Source organism: Leuresthes tenuis, unplaced genomic scaffold (assembly GCF_036924035.1).
Source record: "Leuresthes tenuis unplaced genomic scaffold, fLeuTen1.0.hap1 SCAF_14, whole genome shotgun sequence".
In the NCBI taxonomy this organism is placed as follows: Eukaryota; Metazoa; Chordata; class Actinopteri; order Atheriniformes; family Atherinopsidae; genus Leuresthes; species Leuresthes tenuis.
In genome coordinates this window covers 22,174,381-22,190,088 of record NW_027325368.1, presented here as the reverse complement: position 1 = coordinate 22,190,088, position 15,708 = coordinate 22,174,381, and the positions used below count along the sequence as shown (strand labels likewise).

The following is a 15,708-nucleotide window of genomic DNA, read 5'->3' as shown; positions in this document are numbered from 1 at the left end:
TGACCCAGTCAGAGTCCAGACCTCAGCCTGACTGAGATGCTACTGCAGGACTGAGATGTGCATAAATGAAAGCTGCAAACCTCAGTGAACTGCAGCAATGCTGTAAAGAGGAGTGGGCTAAAATTACTCCACCATGATGTGAGAGACAACATCATAAAGAAAATAATTTATTCAAGTTATTGCTGCTGGTAGTATTTCTACAAGCTAATGAATCACAGGGTTGAGTTAGTTTTTCACACACTACCTCTGCATTTTGGCTTAGTTTTTCTTCATTAAATAATAATACAGTGTAATTTCTAAAATGTTGTTGTTCATCTGAGGTTGGGTTTACTTCATCTAAAGACCAATGCCCTGATGTGTAAGTAAAATGTTTTAATTACAAGCGGGTTTAACTTTGGTTTGATTAGACTGTCTGTGTCAGTTGATTGATTTAACAATGTCATAATAATGGCTTCGACTGAGCCAGCACTAAGGAACAGAAGGTGTACTCTGTGTACAGTGGAACAAGTAACTGTATGAGCTATAATGCCGGTCCACACAACAAATTGATGTCAGTGTTTTTTCTTGTTGTTTCCACTTACTGATCTTTTGTCCAGAAGAGGCAGTGCCAATGATTTCCAAAAAAAAAAATCTAATTGTAATTTGTCTGACCACAGAACAGCTTTCCATTTTGCCTGAGTCTATTTCAAATTAGCTTCTAGCTTTGCATGATCAAACTTTAATGAGCATTTGCGGGTGGCACAGTGAACTGTGTTCACAGACAATGCAGTGTTTAACGTAGTGCTGCCTGAAGGGCAGAAGACCAAAAGCATCCAGTTTTAATTTTCACCCATGTCCCATGCCCACACAGAGGTGCCTTCAAATTCTCTGAATCTTTTCATGTTATGTACTGTAGAGAGATAGAGTCTTTACATTTTGACACTGAGAAACTTTTTTTTTTTGCTCCACAATGTGTAGGTGCAGTTTTTTGCAGATTGCTCAACCTTTGCCTATCTTTATTTCTGTGAGACTCTGCTTCTCTAATATGTTCTTTTTATACCCAAACGTGTTGCTGACCTGTTGCCAGGGAAAATACTTAGATGTAACATGTTCCTCCAGATGTTTAGGAACCGCTTACTTTTTCACACCAGTTTCCCTGTCCAAACTTTCTTGGGACATGTAGCTGCCATCGAGTTCAAGATGAGCCTATATCATATATTTGTGGGTTGGATAGTATAGTGGTAAGATTGCTATCTTTCATGTGGGTGACTTGCATTCAAATCTCCTGCATGAAACCTCCAGTATCTACCTACCTCCAGTAGGGATCTTTAGGCAAGACCCCCTTTCCCTACTAGTGTAAGTTGCTTTGGATAAAAGCATCTGCCAAATGCACAAACATAAACATTGTCATAACATAAGTAAATTTCAACAGCTATGTTTTTCAGGTTCCAATAAAATATCAGTGTAAGAATTTGGCAAATCGCTGAATTCTCTTTTTGACTTCGAACCTTTGAAACTGTTTCCAGAACCATTGAATTGTCTTACAGTGCACATGTTACACATGTAGGCAGAGTTAAAGGGATGACAAAGATATGAATAAGAATGACAAAGTGTTTGTCATTGGGATGATCAGTCATCCCTATGAGTGATGATAGTCAGTCCTGTCTGTATTGCATTTTGCTGCCCAGGCACATCATGAATACATCTGCTGTTGATCACGAAAACCATGACAGAATCATTTCTACCCGTGCGTATCACATTGTGCACACATGTCCCTCTGACATTCTGTAGGGCTGATGAGGAGTCAGCCCCTGACTGTAAACGTGTGTTAAATAGTGCTGCTCGCACGGGGTGACTCGCAGGCCGTTGCCATGGCATTGGAAGGTGACGACGCAGAAATCTCACCATGCTGTGCGCTTCAGAAAGTGGTGAGGATGGTAGCTTGTCTGGTCTTGCAAATCTACAATTAGATCAAGAGTGACAGGCTACACCACTCTCTCTCTCTCTCTCTCTCTCTCTCTCTCACACACACACACACACACACACACACAAAGTGATACTAAAGGCACGGATTAATAGACAGCTTGATAACAGAATTGAGTTGAAAGAATTGAAAGTACATGTAAGTGACACAAATCATTATCAATACTTGCAGTCACTTTGCAGATTTGCTTAAATAACCCAGCAGCCGGCAGACCACATGAATAGAAAGATGTATAGGCTATGTAGTGTTCACAGCAACAACGCAAAGGAGACGAAAGAGCATACAAAGTGACTGCTCCCGCTCCCTATTTAATCTTCTCTTACAAGCTGCACTGCCTCCCCTGGTCTGATGAATATTTGATACGAGTTTGCTGCTTCATCTGCATGGTTTACAACTTGGGTCCATACATCTGCAACAGTGGTAGAGGCTGGTGTACCAGCCGTTCTTTCACCCACGCTCTCTGTTCTCCCAGAGGTTGCTTTAGTTTTCTCAGATCAGAGTAAAAGGGGGCGGGGGGGGGCTTAGGAGGAAGACGTATTTCCTGTGGTGATTTTTTTTTTTCCCCCACATTCAGGAGTCTGCCTTTACTGCCGCACCCATGCAGCGAGCCGTAGCTGAAACAAGTGAAGATGAAAGGTGTTATCAACAGGAAAATGAGTTTTAAGGGTGTTTATTGTTAAATGCCCCTAATTAAGGAGATGCACTGGAAAGACATTTATTAGTGAATGTGTGTTTTAAGCCCCAAATCTCAGGAAGAAAACGGAGAATCTAATTTCCAATGTTTGAAATGTTCTTCAAATTATATCAAGCCACCGTCGTGATCCAATTTCACACCTACACGGTGTAGAGAACGTACATTTTTAAAGGTGTGAATTATGGAGTTTTTGTCCTGACTTCACAGATGCAGTTTACTGTTATAACAGTATCACCTGATATCAAAACCACCCTCCATCTGTGCCGATGGACATGTAGAAGCTGTCAAATGGGAAACATATATATTTTTTACTTTGGTTTGTATAGATTCCGATGCTGTGTTTCATGCAGTGAAAGAAACGTCTATTTTCATTTCTTCAATTGCCAGGTCGCCTCTGGATAGCCTGTAAAGCATGAGAGGCACTGAAGAGTGATGAAGAATAGGAGGAAGAGGACAGTTGGAAAAGTAAATGGAAAATAAGGAAAATGATGAATGATTTAAGCGTAATTTCACGTGGAGTGGATTACAGTCTTTTGCTCATCAGAACCAAAATCTGTAAAATCAAATTGAACAACAAGTTCAATATATATATTCAGTCAATGTAATGTCTGCCAGATGAGCTGCAGTTGTGTGATAAAGATGAAAGGCTAACGTTGAGAAGATGAAAAAAACAAATATCAGCACAATGCACCAAACTATTGTTCTGAGTGCACCAGTACAGCACTAAATGGCAGTGTATATTTCTGCCAGTCTGATGAGTCCAGACCCAGCACTCCTTCTGGTTCATCAAAGAGAAATATTCTGCCATTAGTGAATGTGTAGCTTCTCTAGCTTCCCTCACAGCTCAGGGCCTCACTTGGCTTCTAGACTGGGTACGTCTCCTTTGGTCATGAATAGTTTGTTAAGATGTGTATTACAACTGTTAAGCTGATAACACCCAGCTGTTCAAACCTAAACAGAAGGAGGAACTTAATGAATTCATAATAACAATCCAGACCCATCATCTCTGTTTCACAAACAGTCCGGGCTCATGTGGGAAAAAAAAAACGAGACGGCAGATGCTTTCAAAATAAGGAATACATTTTTTCAAACTCAAAATATCTCCATCACTGAAGGTGTCTGAGTCTCTGAGCATATAGGCAGGCGCGTGTGTGTGAAATTCAGGCATCCAATCAAGTTGAGCGATGTCACACTTGACTGCACACAGACACCTTGTTTGTTTTGTCTCAAAAAAGCACTTCCTAGTTGAAAGCCTTCAGACTTCATCTTGAACTCCTGAAGCGAAGCCAAGAGGAACAGCCAGGCAAGGAATCAACTTGTCAAGAGAAACAACATATTTCTAGTTTATGATACAGTGGTGAACACTTAGATGTCTATCTTGTGAAGTTAGGTGTGCTCCCATACTCTCATACCAATGCATCACTCACACACAAATATATTCCTTACGATGTTTGCTTTCTTCTGAGCACAGGTTGACATGTTTACACAACTGACCCACACGGCACAATGTCACTCTCTAATCAAATAATACAGCGTTGTCTCTGATGCCATCTAGCGGTGCATCTGTGTCAACTGATTGTGGAGAAAAATCTTACAGCTGCTGATACTGAGATGACGACAGAAGCCATGCTGATTCAATGACTCGTTCGTTTTACACAAAGATACATGAGTCCAACGACATACACCCACAATCAGTTTTGTATTACTTACCGTCTCACTTACTGTGATATAATTACAAGCCATATTACAAGTTGTCCGGAACTACCCCACCCTGCATCCATTGTCACCTCAAATTTACACTTGAACTGCGATTTTTCCTGAGATTTCAGTCAAATTTGAGTTGATAATTCCGACAGTCAGCAAAGGCAGCATGTTTGCAACTGCCAATGACGACGAAGGAGGCATATGGTTGCAGTTTGCTGTGAGCTACACATAACATAGCCTTACACAACTTGAATCTCAGTGAAAGAGGTGATATTTTAATTGTTCATTTCGGCAGTGTTAACAGTCTTTTTAAACAGTTTATAACGAAGTGTATCGCGGTCTGTGTGACTGGATTGTTTAGTCAGCGTTAAGCCTGCACTTGCCGTTGGAAGTAGCTAGCTGATGTTGTTTTGTCATGAGCTGCTAACTGTTAGCAAACGTTAGTTAACTGCTAGCAGGGGAAAGCATCGAAAGGTATTTACAGTTTGCCGAGACGTTAAAAGTGAAGATGATGTAATGATGTGACCTTTGATTTCCAGTTAAATTATACTCGGTCAACATTAAACTTAAGCTTAATTGATATAGAGAAATATCCAGACATGAATTAGTTTCTTAGAGAGTTTAAAGCTGAATATTATTCAAAATAAATGTTGTCACTAAAAGATGTGTACTATTTTGAACCAAACCGGCAAGCGAGTAGTTTTAATTTTTCTCGAAATGAACGTTAGACAATATAGATTGAATTGTAAACCTTGCCACTACAATAAAACTGCGTTGCCGGTCGGAGAGTGAGGTTTTTTGTTCCGGTACAGCTGACTTTAAAAGGTACACCGGGCATGTTCCCAGGGCGCCCCCTGGTCTTATATCAGAGAGACAGAGGCAGTTAAAATGGGAGCAGGATTTTTGTTATAGAAGAGTTGAAAAAAAAAAACAACACAAAAATGAACAGCACAAAGTGTCCTAAACGGATTTAACCAAAGTTAAAAGCTCAGTGGACAAAAATTAGAAGTTAAAGGATTGAACAAGAGACTAAGAAGCGTGTGATACAAAAGAAGCACAGCTGTATAACAACTGGAGTCGGGCCAGAAAGTGCACATAAAGAGGTGTAAAATGACCAAAGAGAGCAGCAATAACCAAACCAGCACACAGAAATCTAAAGGAGGTGCAAAGTGACCACATTGTGATACAAAAATGTTTAAAGAGCCAGAGCTGGAGATACAAAACAACCACAAACTACAGTCAATCTTTGTGGTTGTTGGTTGGCTTGTTTCTCTCCCTGTCGAAGTGTTTTTGTCCTCGGCAGGGTGAAGTTGTGGCTCCTTTGCACTGCTGTTCCCTGGAAACTGTTGTTTCACACTCGACTCCTGCTTTAATGGTATTATTCACTGTGTTTGCTTTTTCCTGTTACAGGGACGGCGCCTTTGAGGATTCCCTCATGGATCCCCCTCGTCAGTCGCAGAAGGCTAACTTGAACCGAGAGCCGAGGCGCGGCCAGAGTCAGTCAAGCACTCCTCCTCAGAAAGATGCCTACGCCAGGCTTCTTAGCCAGCACCACAGCAGTAAGTTCAGTGTGTATTTGGAGCAATATGCAAAGGACTTGTCGTTCCAAAGAGAGGGAAATGGTCCCGGCCCAGTGCTCGGAGTCCAGAGCGACGGGCTGAATACTCAGCAACAAATGAGGGACCAGGTGTCTAATGATCTTGACTTCTCCTTGTCCTCTACGAAAAATAAAGGAGGGGAGAGTTCGCTGTCATTATACATGGAGAAACTAAGCACTCGCAATACTCAGCAGGAGTGCGAAAGGAAGCAAGGTGTGTCAGACAGGCAGCGGCATGGACAGAGAAGGGACACCACCACCAGCCAGGATGGAGATATTGAATCGGGAGAGGAACTTGGTTCGATAAAGCCTAATGTTGCAAAGAAACACCAGAAGCCGCACAAGAAAAACAAGGATTCCAGCAGAGATGTTGCCTCAAAAGAGGCCGAATTACTTGCCGGGCTTCCGCAGTCTCCAAAGAAAGCCAGTTCAAGCGAGGAGAAGTCAAAGAAGTCAAAGAAAAAAGTCCTGCCAAAGCACGCCGATGAGGAAAGAAACAGAGAGGGGATATTAAAATGTGGGGTTGAAACGCAGATGTCAAGGCCCAAATCTCCTCACGGTAAAGACAAAAAACTACAGCAGCCCAGAAGTAAGTTGTTGGTTCCTTTTTGTTCTTTTTTTTTTATTTTTCTCTTCTCAGAGACTCTACATACAATAATCCACCTCGTGAGGTCAGTGAGTCACTGAGTTATCTCTTTTTCAGCTTCAAGTGCCAATTCTCCTGCCGACAAGAGTAAGAACAAAGGAGGAAGAGGATCAAAGAAACAAGTCTTCGAACCCTACATGACCTCCGAGGAGGTCTCCCATGGCCTCAAAAGAGGAGAGCTCCTTCAGGTATGAACCTGAGACTGAAGCTCTTTGATGGGTGCAAGTTTTACCCTTTAATCTTTAGCTCTCGTCAGCTTTGATTACAATATACAACATATTGTGTTAACCGTGCATGAACCATGAACAGTTTTAAAGCGAACTTTTGCTGTGCTTTCTTTTTCACCCAACTGTGAGCCAGTTGGGTCAGTGTAACTCTCACCTATTTCCTCTACAGGGGCAATTGAGAATCAACCCCAAGAAATACCACGAAGCCTTCATCCCATCTCCCGTGAGTTAGTTTGTCCTCATAGCCTCAGTGAAAAAACTTCCCAGGGAACGTTCCAAAATGGTGTCCCTCTTGAAAATGCCGGTATCCAAAGTCGGCTTTCTTTCTTTTCCTGCTTTCAGGATGACGCGCGGGACATATTCCTGGATGGCATTGTGGCCCGCAACAGAGCGCTGAACGGAGACATCGTGGTGGTGCAGATACTCCCTCGGGAGCAGTGGAAGGTAAACGCTTTTCAGTCTTTACTTACAGTATTAAGCTACAGATGAGCTTTTCTCAGATGCATTTTTACGACAAATGAAAATTGAAGCCAAATTTGTGATGAATGCATGGGTTAATGGCGAGGGTTTGTGTCTGTAGGTGGTGAGATCCGATACCGACTGCGAAGGCGCCAGCGAGTCGGACACCCAGATGGAACGCGTGGCGCAAACGGCTCAGAAGAAGACGAACGGCGCGCCGCGGCGCGGTGTCGCCGCGGAGGACCAGCGTAACGACCAGGATGAACCTGGCGGCAAATATGTGAACACGTCGCTCGCTGGTGCAGGTACCGTGAAGATGGAGTGACTGCAGCAGCCAGCGCCAAACAATGCAGAAAGCTTTTAACCTACTTAGTGCAGTTAATCTGCTTCTTTGCTACCATCTCTGCCCTCATGTAGTGTGCTTCAATACAAGTTTACGTTTTCTCAATTACTCAGAAATAGAAACCGAAAAAGGAAGCGGTGATGCTACATGTTCACCGGCACCCACTTATCGTACAGATTCAGCGGCGTGTGATTAAATCTCTGTGTTTTGATGCCTGTTGCTCGTGCTCACGGGGCCGTTCAACACTCTCCAACTAAATGTGGCTACACGGTGTGTCCAATGCTGTTTCAAACTTTGGACAAAGTTGGCAACAATGAGGAAAACTTGTAAGCTGTGTACAGCTCACCTTGGAGCAGGCAGAGATGGGGCTGTGCCGTGAATGAGGAGAAATACACATTTTGAGTCTCTTTTGGGAAAAATAGTGAAATAACAACATTTTGATTCTGCTGTTTTTCAAAAAGTGTCCGTTTTGAGTTTTTCCTCGTTGGTCTTCGTAGATCTATCAATACGCAGAAACTCAGTCGATGCATCTTAATATTTTCCTTCACCTTTGCGGTGTTAGTGGAACATCTGGAAGACCCCTCAACACCACGTTCCAGTGGAGAAATTCTCCAAAAGACTGCAAAAGTGAGCTGTTTTTCTTTCCCACTTCTCTTTCTTTTTCCCTCAAGTCTTACCCAGAAAATCAGCACAGAGCTGCATGCTTTCTGCTCAAAGTAAAGCGCTGGCAGGCGATGGCAAAAAAATAGATAAATACATTGGCTGCGCTTCACTAATCAAGCGAATCTTTCATAAACACCTCTTCAGTCCAGTGAGTGTTCAGTGAAAGTGTTTGATTCAGTCCAGATAAAACCCTCATGGGTTAAAACAAGTTTCCGCGACAGCTGTGAGCAATAAAAAACTGTTTCCTTAGATCACCAGCGCTGTGTTTTGTTCTTTGGTGGCGAATTGCTTGTAAAGGAAATAAAAAAAGAGACAGATTTGACTTTGAATCCCTCCTCGTTTCCTGCAGGTGGTTTTCATTGTTGAGAAGAAACACTCGCGAGCTGTGACTGGCTTCCTGAAGTTCCTCCCAGACAAACCCTTTGCCATGTTCTCCCCCGTCGACCACCGGGTGCCGCGCATTAATGTTCCCCTTGCAGACTGTCCCGAAGACTTCTGTTCCCGCCCCGGTGACTACAGCAGCACCTTGTTCATCTGTCGGATCGTCAGCTGGGAAGCCGACAGCAACTTTGCAGAAGGGTGAGTGTCGCATTTGAAGGATTAGAGGAAACCGTTTGCTGTTGTTGGACAGCCGTGCCGATCCTCTCATCGTTCTCCCTCAGTCGACTCGCTAAAACGCTGGGCCAAGCCGGAGAAATTGAACCAGAGACCGAGGGCATCCTGATAGAGTACGACGTTGATTTCTCTGAGTTCTCTGATGAAGTGTTGGACTGTCTTCCGAAGAACCTGCCCTGGATCATTCCACCCGAGGAGATGAGCAGGAGGAGAGATCTGAGGTTGGATTTGAACCCTTTTGAGTTGCTTACTATTTAAGTAGCAAACAGTTTTTTATGTCGCTCTCTATCTGATGTTTAGGAAGGAGTGTATCTTCACAATTGATCCTGCGACAGCCAGAGATCTGGACGATGCCCTGTCCTGCAAACAGCTCCCCGATGGTAGATGGCTGGAATAAGTATAGATGAATGGTTATAGTGAAGGAATGTATGGAAACATATTTACAAGACTAACTGTATGTTTGTAACACAGGTAACTTTGAGGTTGGAGTTCACATTGCTGATGTGAGTTACTTTGTGGAAGAAGGCAATTTTCTGGATGCCACTGCCAGCCACAGAGCAACCAGTGTGTACCTGGTTCAAAAGGCGAGTCCTTCTGAAATCCTGAAGTCTTAAATCCGCTCAGTGTGTCTTTTTTTGGTTTGACTGTTGATGTCTTTGTAGATTAACCTTTGAGTTCTATCTCTTTAGTCCTGAATGTGTTGTGTTTTGTCCCTCTTCAGGTGATTCCCATGTTGCCCAGGCTGCTGTGCGAGGAGCTGTGCAGTCTGAACCCTCTCACCGACAGACTCACCTTCTCTGTCATCTGGAAGATCACGCCTGAGGGAAAGGTACGTTCACATGAGCCACGAGGGCCTGTCAGAGTGGATCCCGATGGGTGATGTAGCATGGTGAAATGATCTGGTTTCCTCTCCACCCCACAGATCCTGAGCGAGTGGTTTGGCCGCTCAGTCATCCGCTCCTGTGTGAAGCTCAGTTACGACCATGCCCAGAGCATGATCCAGGCCCCAGAGAAGTTATTTTCCCCCGAGGAGCTTCCGCCGGTGGATCCCGTGCACCCTATTGACGAGATCCACCAAGCTGTGCTCCACCTGCACTCTATTGCCAAGCACCTCCGAGCTCAGCGCTTCTCAGGAGGAGCCCTAAGACTAGACCAGGTTAGAGCTGCCGCAAGACCCCGTTCAACAGTTTTTCCCTGTGTGCAGCAGTGGGAGCCTGCGGGTCAAATCAGGGAGTAACATTCTGTAAAAGCACTTTGTTGCAGTGGAAATACTGAGATTCTTGCTTTTAAGTCATTTAAGAGAAAGACAGCCACCTTTTACTTCCCCTCCTCAAGAACTGTTTCCCAGTTAGACTAAAACTATAGAATCAGTGCCCGACAGCCTCCACGAGCAGTTTATATGTACATAATTCAGTCAAAAATAATAAACTAGCTTGATTATCTGAGGAAGTGGCACTCGTCAGAAATTGTTGTCCAACCCAGCCTGCAGGATTCAGTGTATCAGCATCCCTTCATGTTGTCATAGTTACAGAATGTGTCTGCGTTTAAAGAACCCGTTCCAACACATGATGTTGTTGTAAAAATGGAATAAGTCGGAACCAAAAGGGGAAAACGGGACAAAGCTGGACAGTGTGACAAATGAATCTGAGTTTTAAATTGAGGTTACCTCACCTTTAACTTCAATCATGGTAAATAGAAGAGGTGAACTAAGATCTTCTTACCTTGACCAGTTTCTTACATTATTTAGAATGTTTAATGTTTTGTTTGTTTGTCTTTTAGCTTAAACTTTCTTTCACCCTGGACAAAGAGACAATGATGCCTCAAGGCTGCTATGTTTACCAGTACAGAGACAGTAACAAGTGAGTCATTTCTGTTCAAGCCGTTTCACTTCCGTTCAGTTTTTTTTCTTTCTTCTAATGACATGTATTCCTGAATATCCCCTCGCTCGTCCTTAAATCTGTTCCACAGGTTGGTGGAGGAGTTCATGTTGCTGGCTAACATTGCCACGGCGAACCACATATATCGCAAATTCCCCGAGCTGGCCCTGCTCCGGCGCCACCCGCCACCGAAAGCCAAGATGGTGGATGAGCTGCAGGAGCTGTGCAGCCAGTTGGGAATCGACATCGACTTGTCTTCTGCAGGAACGTTACATGTCAGTAGAGTAATGAAGAAGTGCGCAATCTGTCATAGAGCGTTTAAAGATTCGGTTTGATTTGAGCTAACTTTGTTACGGCTTTGAGGAGTTTCTTCCAACGGTGCACTCCCATGTTCGCTGCCTGTTATTATTAACGTTGATATTTATTGTGGTTTTTACGGCCATGTTTCTCTCCACCGGATGCATCTGAAGCTCCGTTGTTAATGAGCTGATGTCGTTTCTGCTTCTTCAACAAACAGACGAGTCTCAACACGCTTCTCGGTAACGATGAGTATTCCAGTGCCAGAAAAGAGGTCCTCACCCACATGTGCTCCAGACCCATGCAGGTAACGGCTGATTCCACGCTTCAGATACCCGTTTGAACACTTCTAGAGCGCTTATTTAATCTGCACCGTCGCTGTTTCCCAGATGGCGCTGTACTTCTGTTCGGGCGCGCTGAAGGGCGAGCAGCATTTTAAGCACTACGCCCTCAACGTTCCCCTCTACACACACTTCACTTCGCCCATCAGACGCTATGCTGACATCATAGTGCACCGGCTGCTGGCATCCTCGCTGAGTATGTGCCTTTTTCTACAAAGAGCTCTTAGACACGCACACATATGCCTTATATTCGAATGACAGAGTGTCTGTTGTGCTGTGAGACAGTAGAAATGAAGAAAAGAACAGAGCGGCCTCAGCTCTCAGCTGATGCATTGTTCGGTGTTGTTTGTTTCTGCATTTCCTGCCCCTACATCTTGTTTGTGTGTGAGAGAGCGACTTTCTTGTTCATCATTTGCATCGGCTGAATCTTTGCACGCAGAATGCGGGCCTCACATCGGGCTGTCCACGGGGAAAGTTGAGAAACAGGCATCCCACTGTAACGACAGGAAGACTGTGTCCAAGAGGGTCCAGGAGCTCAGCTCTGAGCTCTTCTTTGGAGTGTTTGTAAAGGTGAGCCACCGGGTCACCGAACACCAACAGCTTATAAAAGAAAAAAAAAGATAAATCGATGTTAAAAGAACACATTCAACACAGGATTTTTACATCATATGCTGAACGAGTCACTCTTTCTGAAATGCAGGTGTATAGAGAAGCTGTGGCTCCTATTTAGATTTTTATCAAAAAGCAAACTTAAAGCAGCATCCTGAACTTAAACTGAGATTTGGTCTACTGCTTTGTTGGTCTGCCCCCGCAGGAGTGCGGCCCGCTGGACTCTGAGGCCATGGTGATGGGGGTGCTGGATCAGTCCTTCGATGTGCTGGTTCTCCGATACGGAGTGCAGAAACGGATCTACTGCAAGGTCAGCTACATTTCAACAGTTTGATTAATGGTATTGATTTCTGAACACCTACAGGCATCAGTTTCAGGTTGGGCTTCCTTTCGTTTGAGGCAGGATCGTGACTGTAAATCACTTTCAGTTCAGCCGCCATTTGTCAGACACAAAAAGCTGATTTAGGAGGGTGAAAAGACCCGTCTGAGGAGCGACTTTGTTACAGTACAAAACCAAAACACCAGCGTCGAGGGGTCGAAGTTTTGTTTCAATGGAAGTGTAATAAACACTTATCTCTGCTTTCAGTCTATATCAGGCCTGGCTTCTTTCCATCATCGTAAAGTGGGGAAGAAATCTGAGCTGACTCTGGTGTGGCTCCCAGAGGACCCAGAGAATCCCCCTGTAGAACAGGTGAGACCCACAAGCACTCGCACCGACACAATAACGAATAATAAAACAGCAGAACCTCATTTCTGCTTTCATGGTTTTACAGGAATCTTCAAAACATCATTAACATGTGATAGTTTGTAGTTTTGTTACTGTTATTATGGAATTTCAGGTATCATTTCTAGTGAATTATCGATTTAAAAAGAGTAACTTTTTTTCCCTAAAGTTACAAAAACCAAAATAATTCGAATTTCTCATTTCTGTTCCCAGGTGATCTCCATCTTTTCTCTGGTGGAGGTGCAGCTCAAAGCGGACGAAGCTCCGATGAAATACAGCGCGGTGCTCAAGAAGCCCGAGGACGGCAGATCCTAAGAAAACAAACGCTTTGCCGGAGTTTTGGAATTGCACATTTTCTTTTGTTGATGATTAGAATCCTAACTGACACGTAGTTTAGGGAGTAGTGCTGCAGTTCTTCTGCGGTGATCACGAGAATCACCAGTCAGCTCAGAGTCAGACCCGTGGAAGTCTGTTCCTTCGTATTCTTAACAGATTCACAGCAAATGACCAAAACACGCATTAGAACCTTATTTTAATTCTTTTACTAACCTTAAAATGGGATTGGTGAAAACGTAGATGATCTGTTACGTTGTTTTAAATGGGTAAAAACCACCTAAAATGTCACTTCTCAGCCCGTCGTTCCGTGTGGAGTTCAGTGTGAGCTTTGACTCTGGTCTGAAGGTGAAAAGCAGCACGGACTTTTGATTTTGCTGTTGATTTATTGACCTAATGAGGTCGCTTTTGATGTGACGCACTGTTGCGCCTGATGTGATAAATCTGATTTTTAACATTTTTTTTAATTTAATGTTAGCGACTCCTAACATGACACTGAGAAAAGACTCGTGTTTTTTCCATATAGTATAACACAGCGCTGAGGTTTGCTCTTTAGTCGCTGTAACTTTAACATGTTGTGCTTAAAACAAGTCGTATGTTTGGAGATTCTTAATCCTCGGTGTAACCTGAACAGCTTCAGGTGAAAGCATCTGGACTTGAACGTCTCAGCTCTTCCTCGGTTCTCTTTTGTAAGACGTCTGAAGCTCCTCTGAGGCCGTGAGCAGAGGTGAGACGCCTTCAACAACCAAGCAGTCCAGCTGCCTCCTTCTGGAGCTTTTAGTAGAACTCTGAACAGGTACATTAACACTGACAGAGAGGCTAAGTAACAGCGACCTCCTGACCTTAATATCGTTAGGTGGGTGTGTTTGGGTTTTAAACTCGGAGCATTTGCCTCACAGGTGGTTTCTTTTACTTTTGTTCTTACCAGAAGGTCTCGTGAGTCTGCTGTAATCTCCCGGTCCAATGGAAGCTTCGTGTTTTCTGTATTTATCATACAAGCCAAAGTTTAAGTACTTGTCAGCTCGAGTTGTTTTTAATAGGAAACACGGGAATGACGTGAGCTACTGCTTGAAATGGTTGGTGGCCTTTAGGTCAAAATGAATTTCTTGTTTGCTAATTTTCTTCAGAGTGCTTCCACTGGCTGCTTGTGTTTTTTTTTTCATGCTCAGCTTTCAGGATTGATTTGATGGACGGACAGCAGGTCGTGTTGTGAGGGTTGGGAGGTGGGTTCTGGAAAAAAATAAATGAATTTCTAAATGTGTTATTGTCACCTGTAACGGATGCTCAGTGCTGTTCTGTATTCATTCAAAGCTCCCAAACGGCTGTATCCGGTTTAAAGAAAAATACACGTAATAACCCAAATTGTTGTTGTTCTGGTTTTTTTTGTTGTTTTTTTTTATCACCTGAGAACTGCTCACATATCTGCCTTTTTGATGGAGTCACAGGAATGGGGGGGAAAAAAAAGCTCACACCCTCCTAATGTGAACTGCCCTTTTCTGTGTGGCGAATAAACAGATGAGCTGTTTTTGTTGCCAAGGAGTGTCTTCCATTTATTAGTAATAAACCCCCCCCCACAGATGAAACAGATAATGACACTGAATCACTGTCTTATCAGCTGATTGCAACTGTGACTAAGTTTAAAAAAACATTTTTGATTTAAATTGACATGACTGCCGGGTTATTTACTTTTCTAGACCTGGACTTTGTCATACTTCAAATAATAAATGTTATTCAAAAACCCACTGATCACGTGACGCCATATTTGATAGAATCTAACCACACCACAGTGGCGCTGAAGCGTCCTCCCTTTGGATCGCACGATGGGAGCGTGCAGCTGAGGTGATGATGTGTTTGTTTGGGAGGTTTTACATTCTCCACTTTGACCAACCTTACAGTGGCTTCCTTATCAGCTCTGAACGCACTGACGTAAATGAATAATCAGCAGTGACTTCCATCCCCACCAGGTCCACTGTTAGGACTTTAAACCTACACGGTTACTGCTGTTCTACAGGTAGTGCCGGTATTTCCTTTTGGTTTAAAGCAAACAAAGCCAAACTTGAGTAATCCATGACTACACTATATCATGTTGGAATACAGATTGAATCATACCTTGTCACGCATATAATGAAACCTTTTATGAGCGAAGTATCGCCTTCCTACCCTTCTGTAAATTAATCTCGTATTTATAATCTTTATTGCAGAGGCAGAGAGACGCTCAGCTGCGTCTCCTCCGATTTACACAGGCAGGGTCCAAAGGCTGCACGTAAATTCATTACAAAACTCTGACCCGTTGTTACGTAAAGTATTATTCAACATTAATATTTACTGAAGTGGCTTTCTGTTCATGTAAAAACATGGTTTCGGCCATTTATTTAAACATGAAACATCTGTACTGGATTGCTTTGGGATGCACATTCCCTCATCAGTCCACCGCTGTGAAAAACGATGGGGATTCAAACAATGGTACCAATTTCATAAGAGTTCATTTCAAGTTGGCAAATCTCCCAAAAGCCATAATGCAATGAGTGTCTACAGAAAGACAACTCCTTAAAGAAAAAAGGTGGCCATACACCTCTGAGCACATTTAATTTCCTCTTCGTCACAGAGAGTCCAAAG

The 15,708-nt window shown here is 43.4% G+C and overlaps 1 protein-coding gene across 3 annotated transcripts; it reads left to right on the top strand.

The window, feature by feature from the left end:
* The first annotated feature begins 4,540 nt into the window (after positions 1 to 4,540).
* On the top strand, positions 4,541 to 14,454 carry dis3l2 (DIS3 like 3'-5' exoribonuclease 2). Of its 3 annotated transcripts, XM_072363035.1 has the most exons (22): positions 4,541 to 4,628; positions 5,772 to 5,920; positions 6,095 to 6,547; positions 6,662 to 6,792; positions 7,001 to 7,054; positions 7,174 to 7,275; positions 7,412 to 7,595; positions 8,196 to 8,260; positions 8,646 to 8,875; positions 8,959 to 9,132; positions 9,212 to 9,291; positions 9,383 to 9,495; positions 9,633 to 9,740; positions 9,834 to 10,067; positions 10,691 to 10,770; positions 10,880 to 11,063; positions 11,306 to 11,392; positions 11,475 to 11,622; positions 11,866 to 11,996; positions 12,241 to 12,345; positions 12,622 to 12,726; positions 12,973 to 14,454. In XM_072363035.1, the coding sequence occupies exons 2-22, from the start codon at positions 5,797 to 5,799 to the stop codon at positions 13,072 to 13,074; spliced, it is 2,994 nt and encodes a 997-aa protein (XP_072219136.1). In that variant the 5' UTR covers positions 4,541 to 4,628; positions 5,772 to 5,796; the 3' UTR covers positions 13,075 to 14,454. The 3 variants fall into 3 exon arrangements, with proteins under 3 accessions (XP_072219136.1, XP_072219134.1, XP_072219135.1); XM_072363033.1 differs by having other exon boundaries at positions 5,772 to 6,547; XM_072363034.1 differs by lacking the exon at positions 4,541 to 4,628 and adding an exon at positions 4,743 to 4,835 and having other exon boundaries at positions 5,772 to 6,547.
* The last annotated feature ends 1,254 nt before the right edge of the window (positions 14,455 to 15,708 follow it).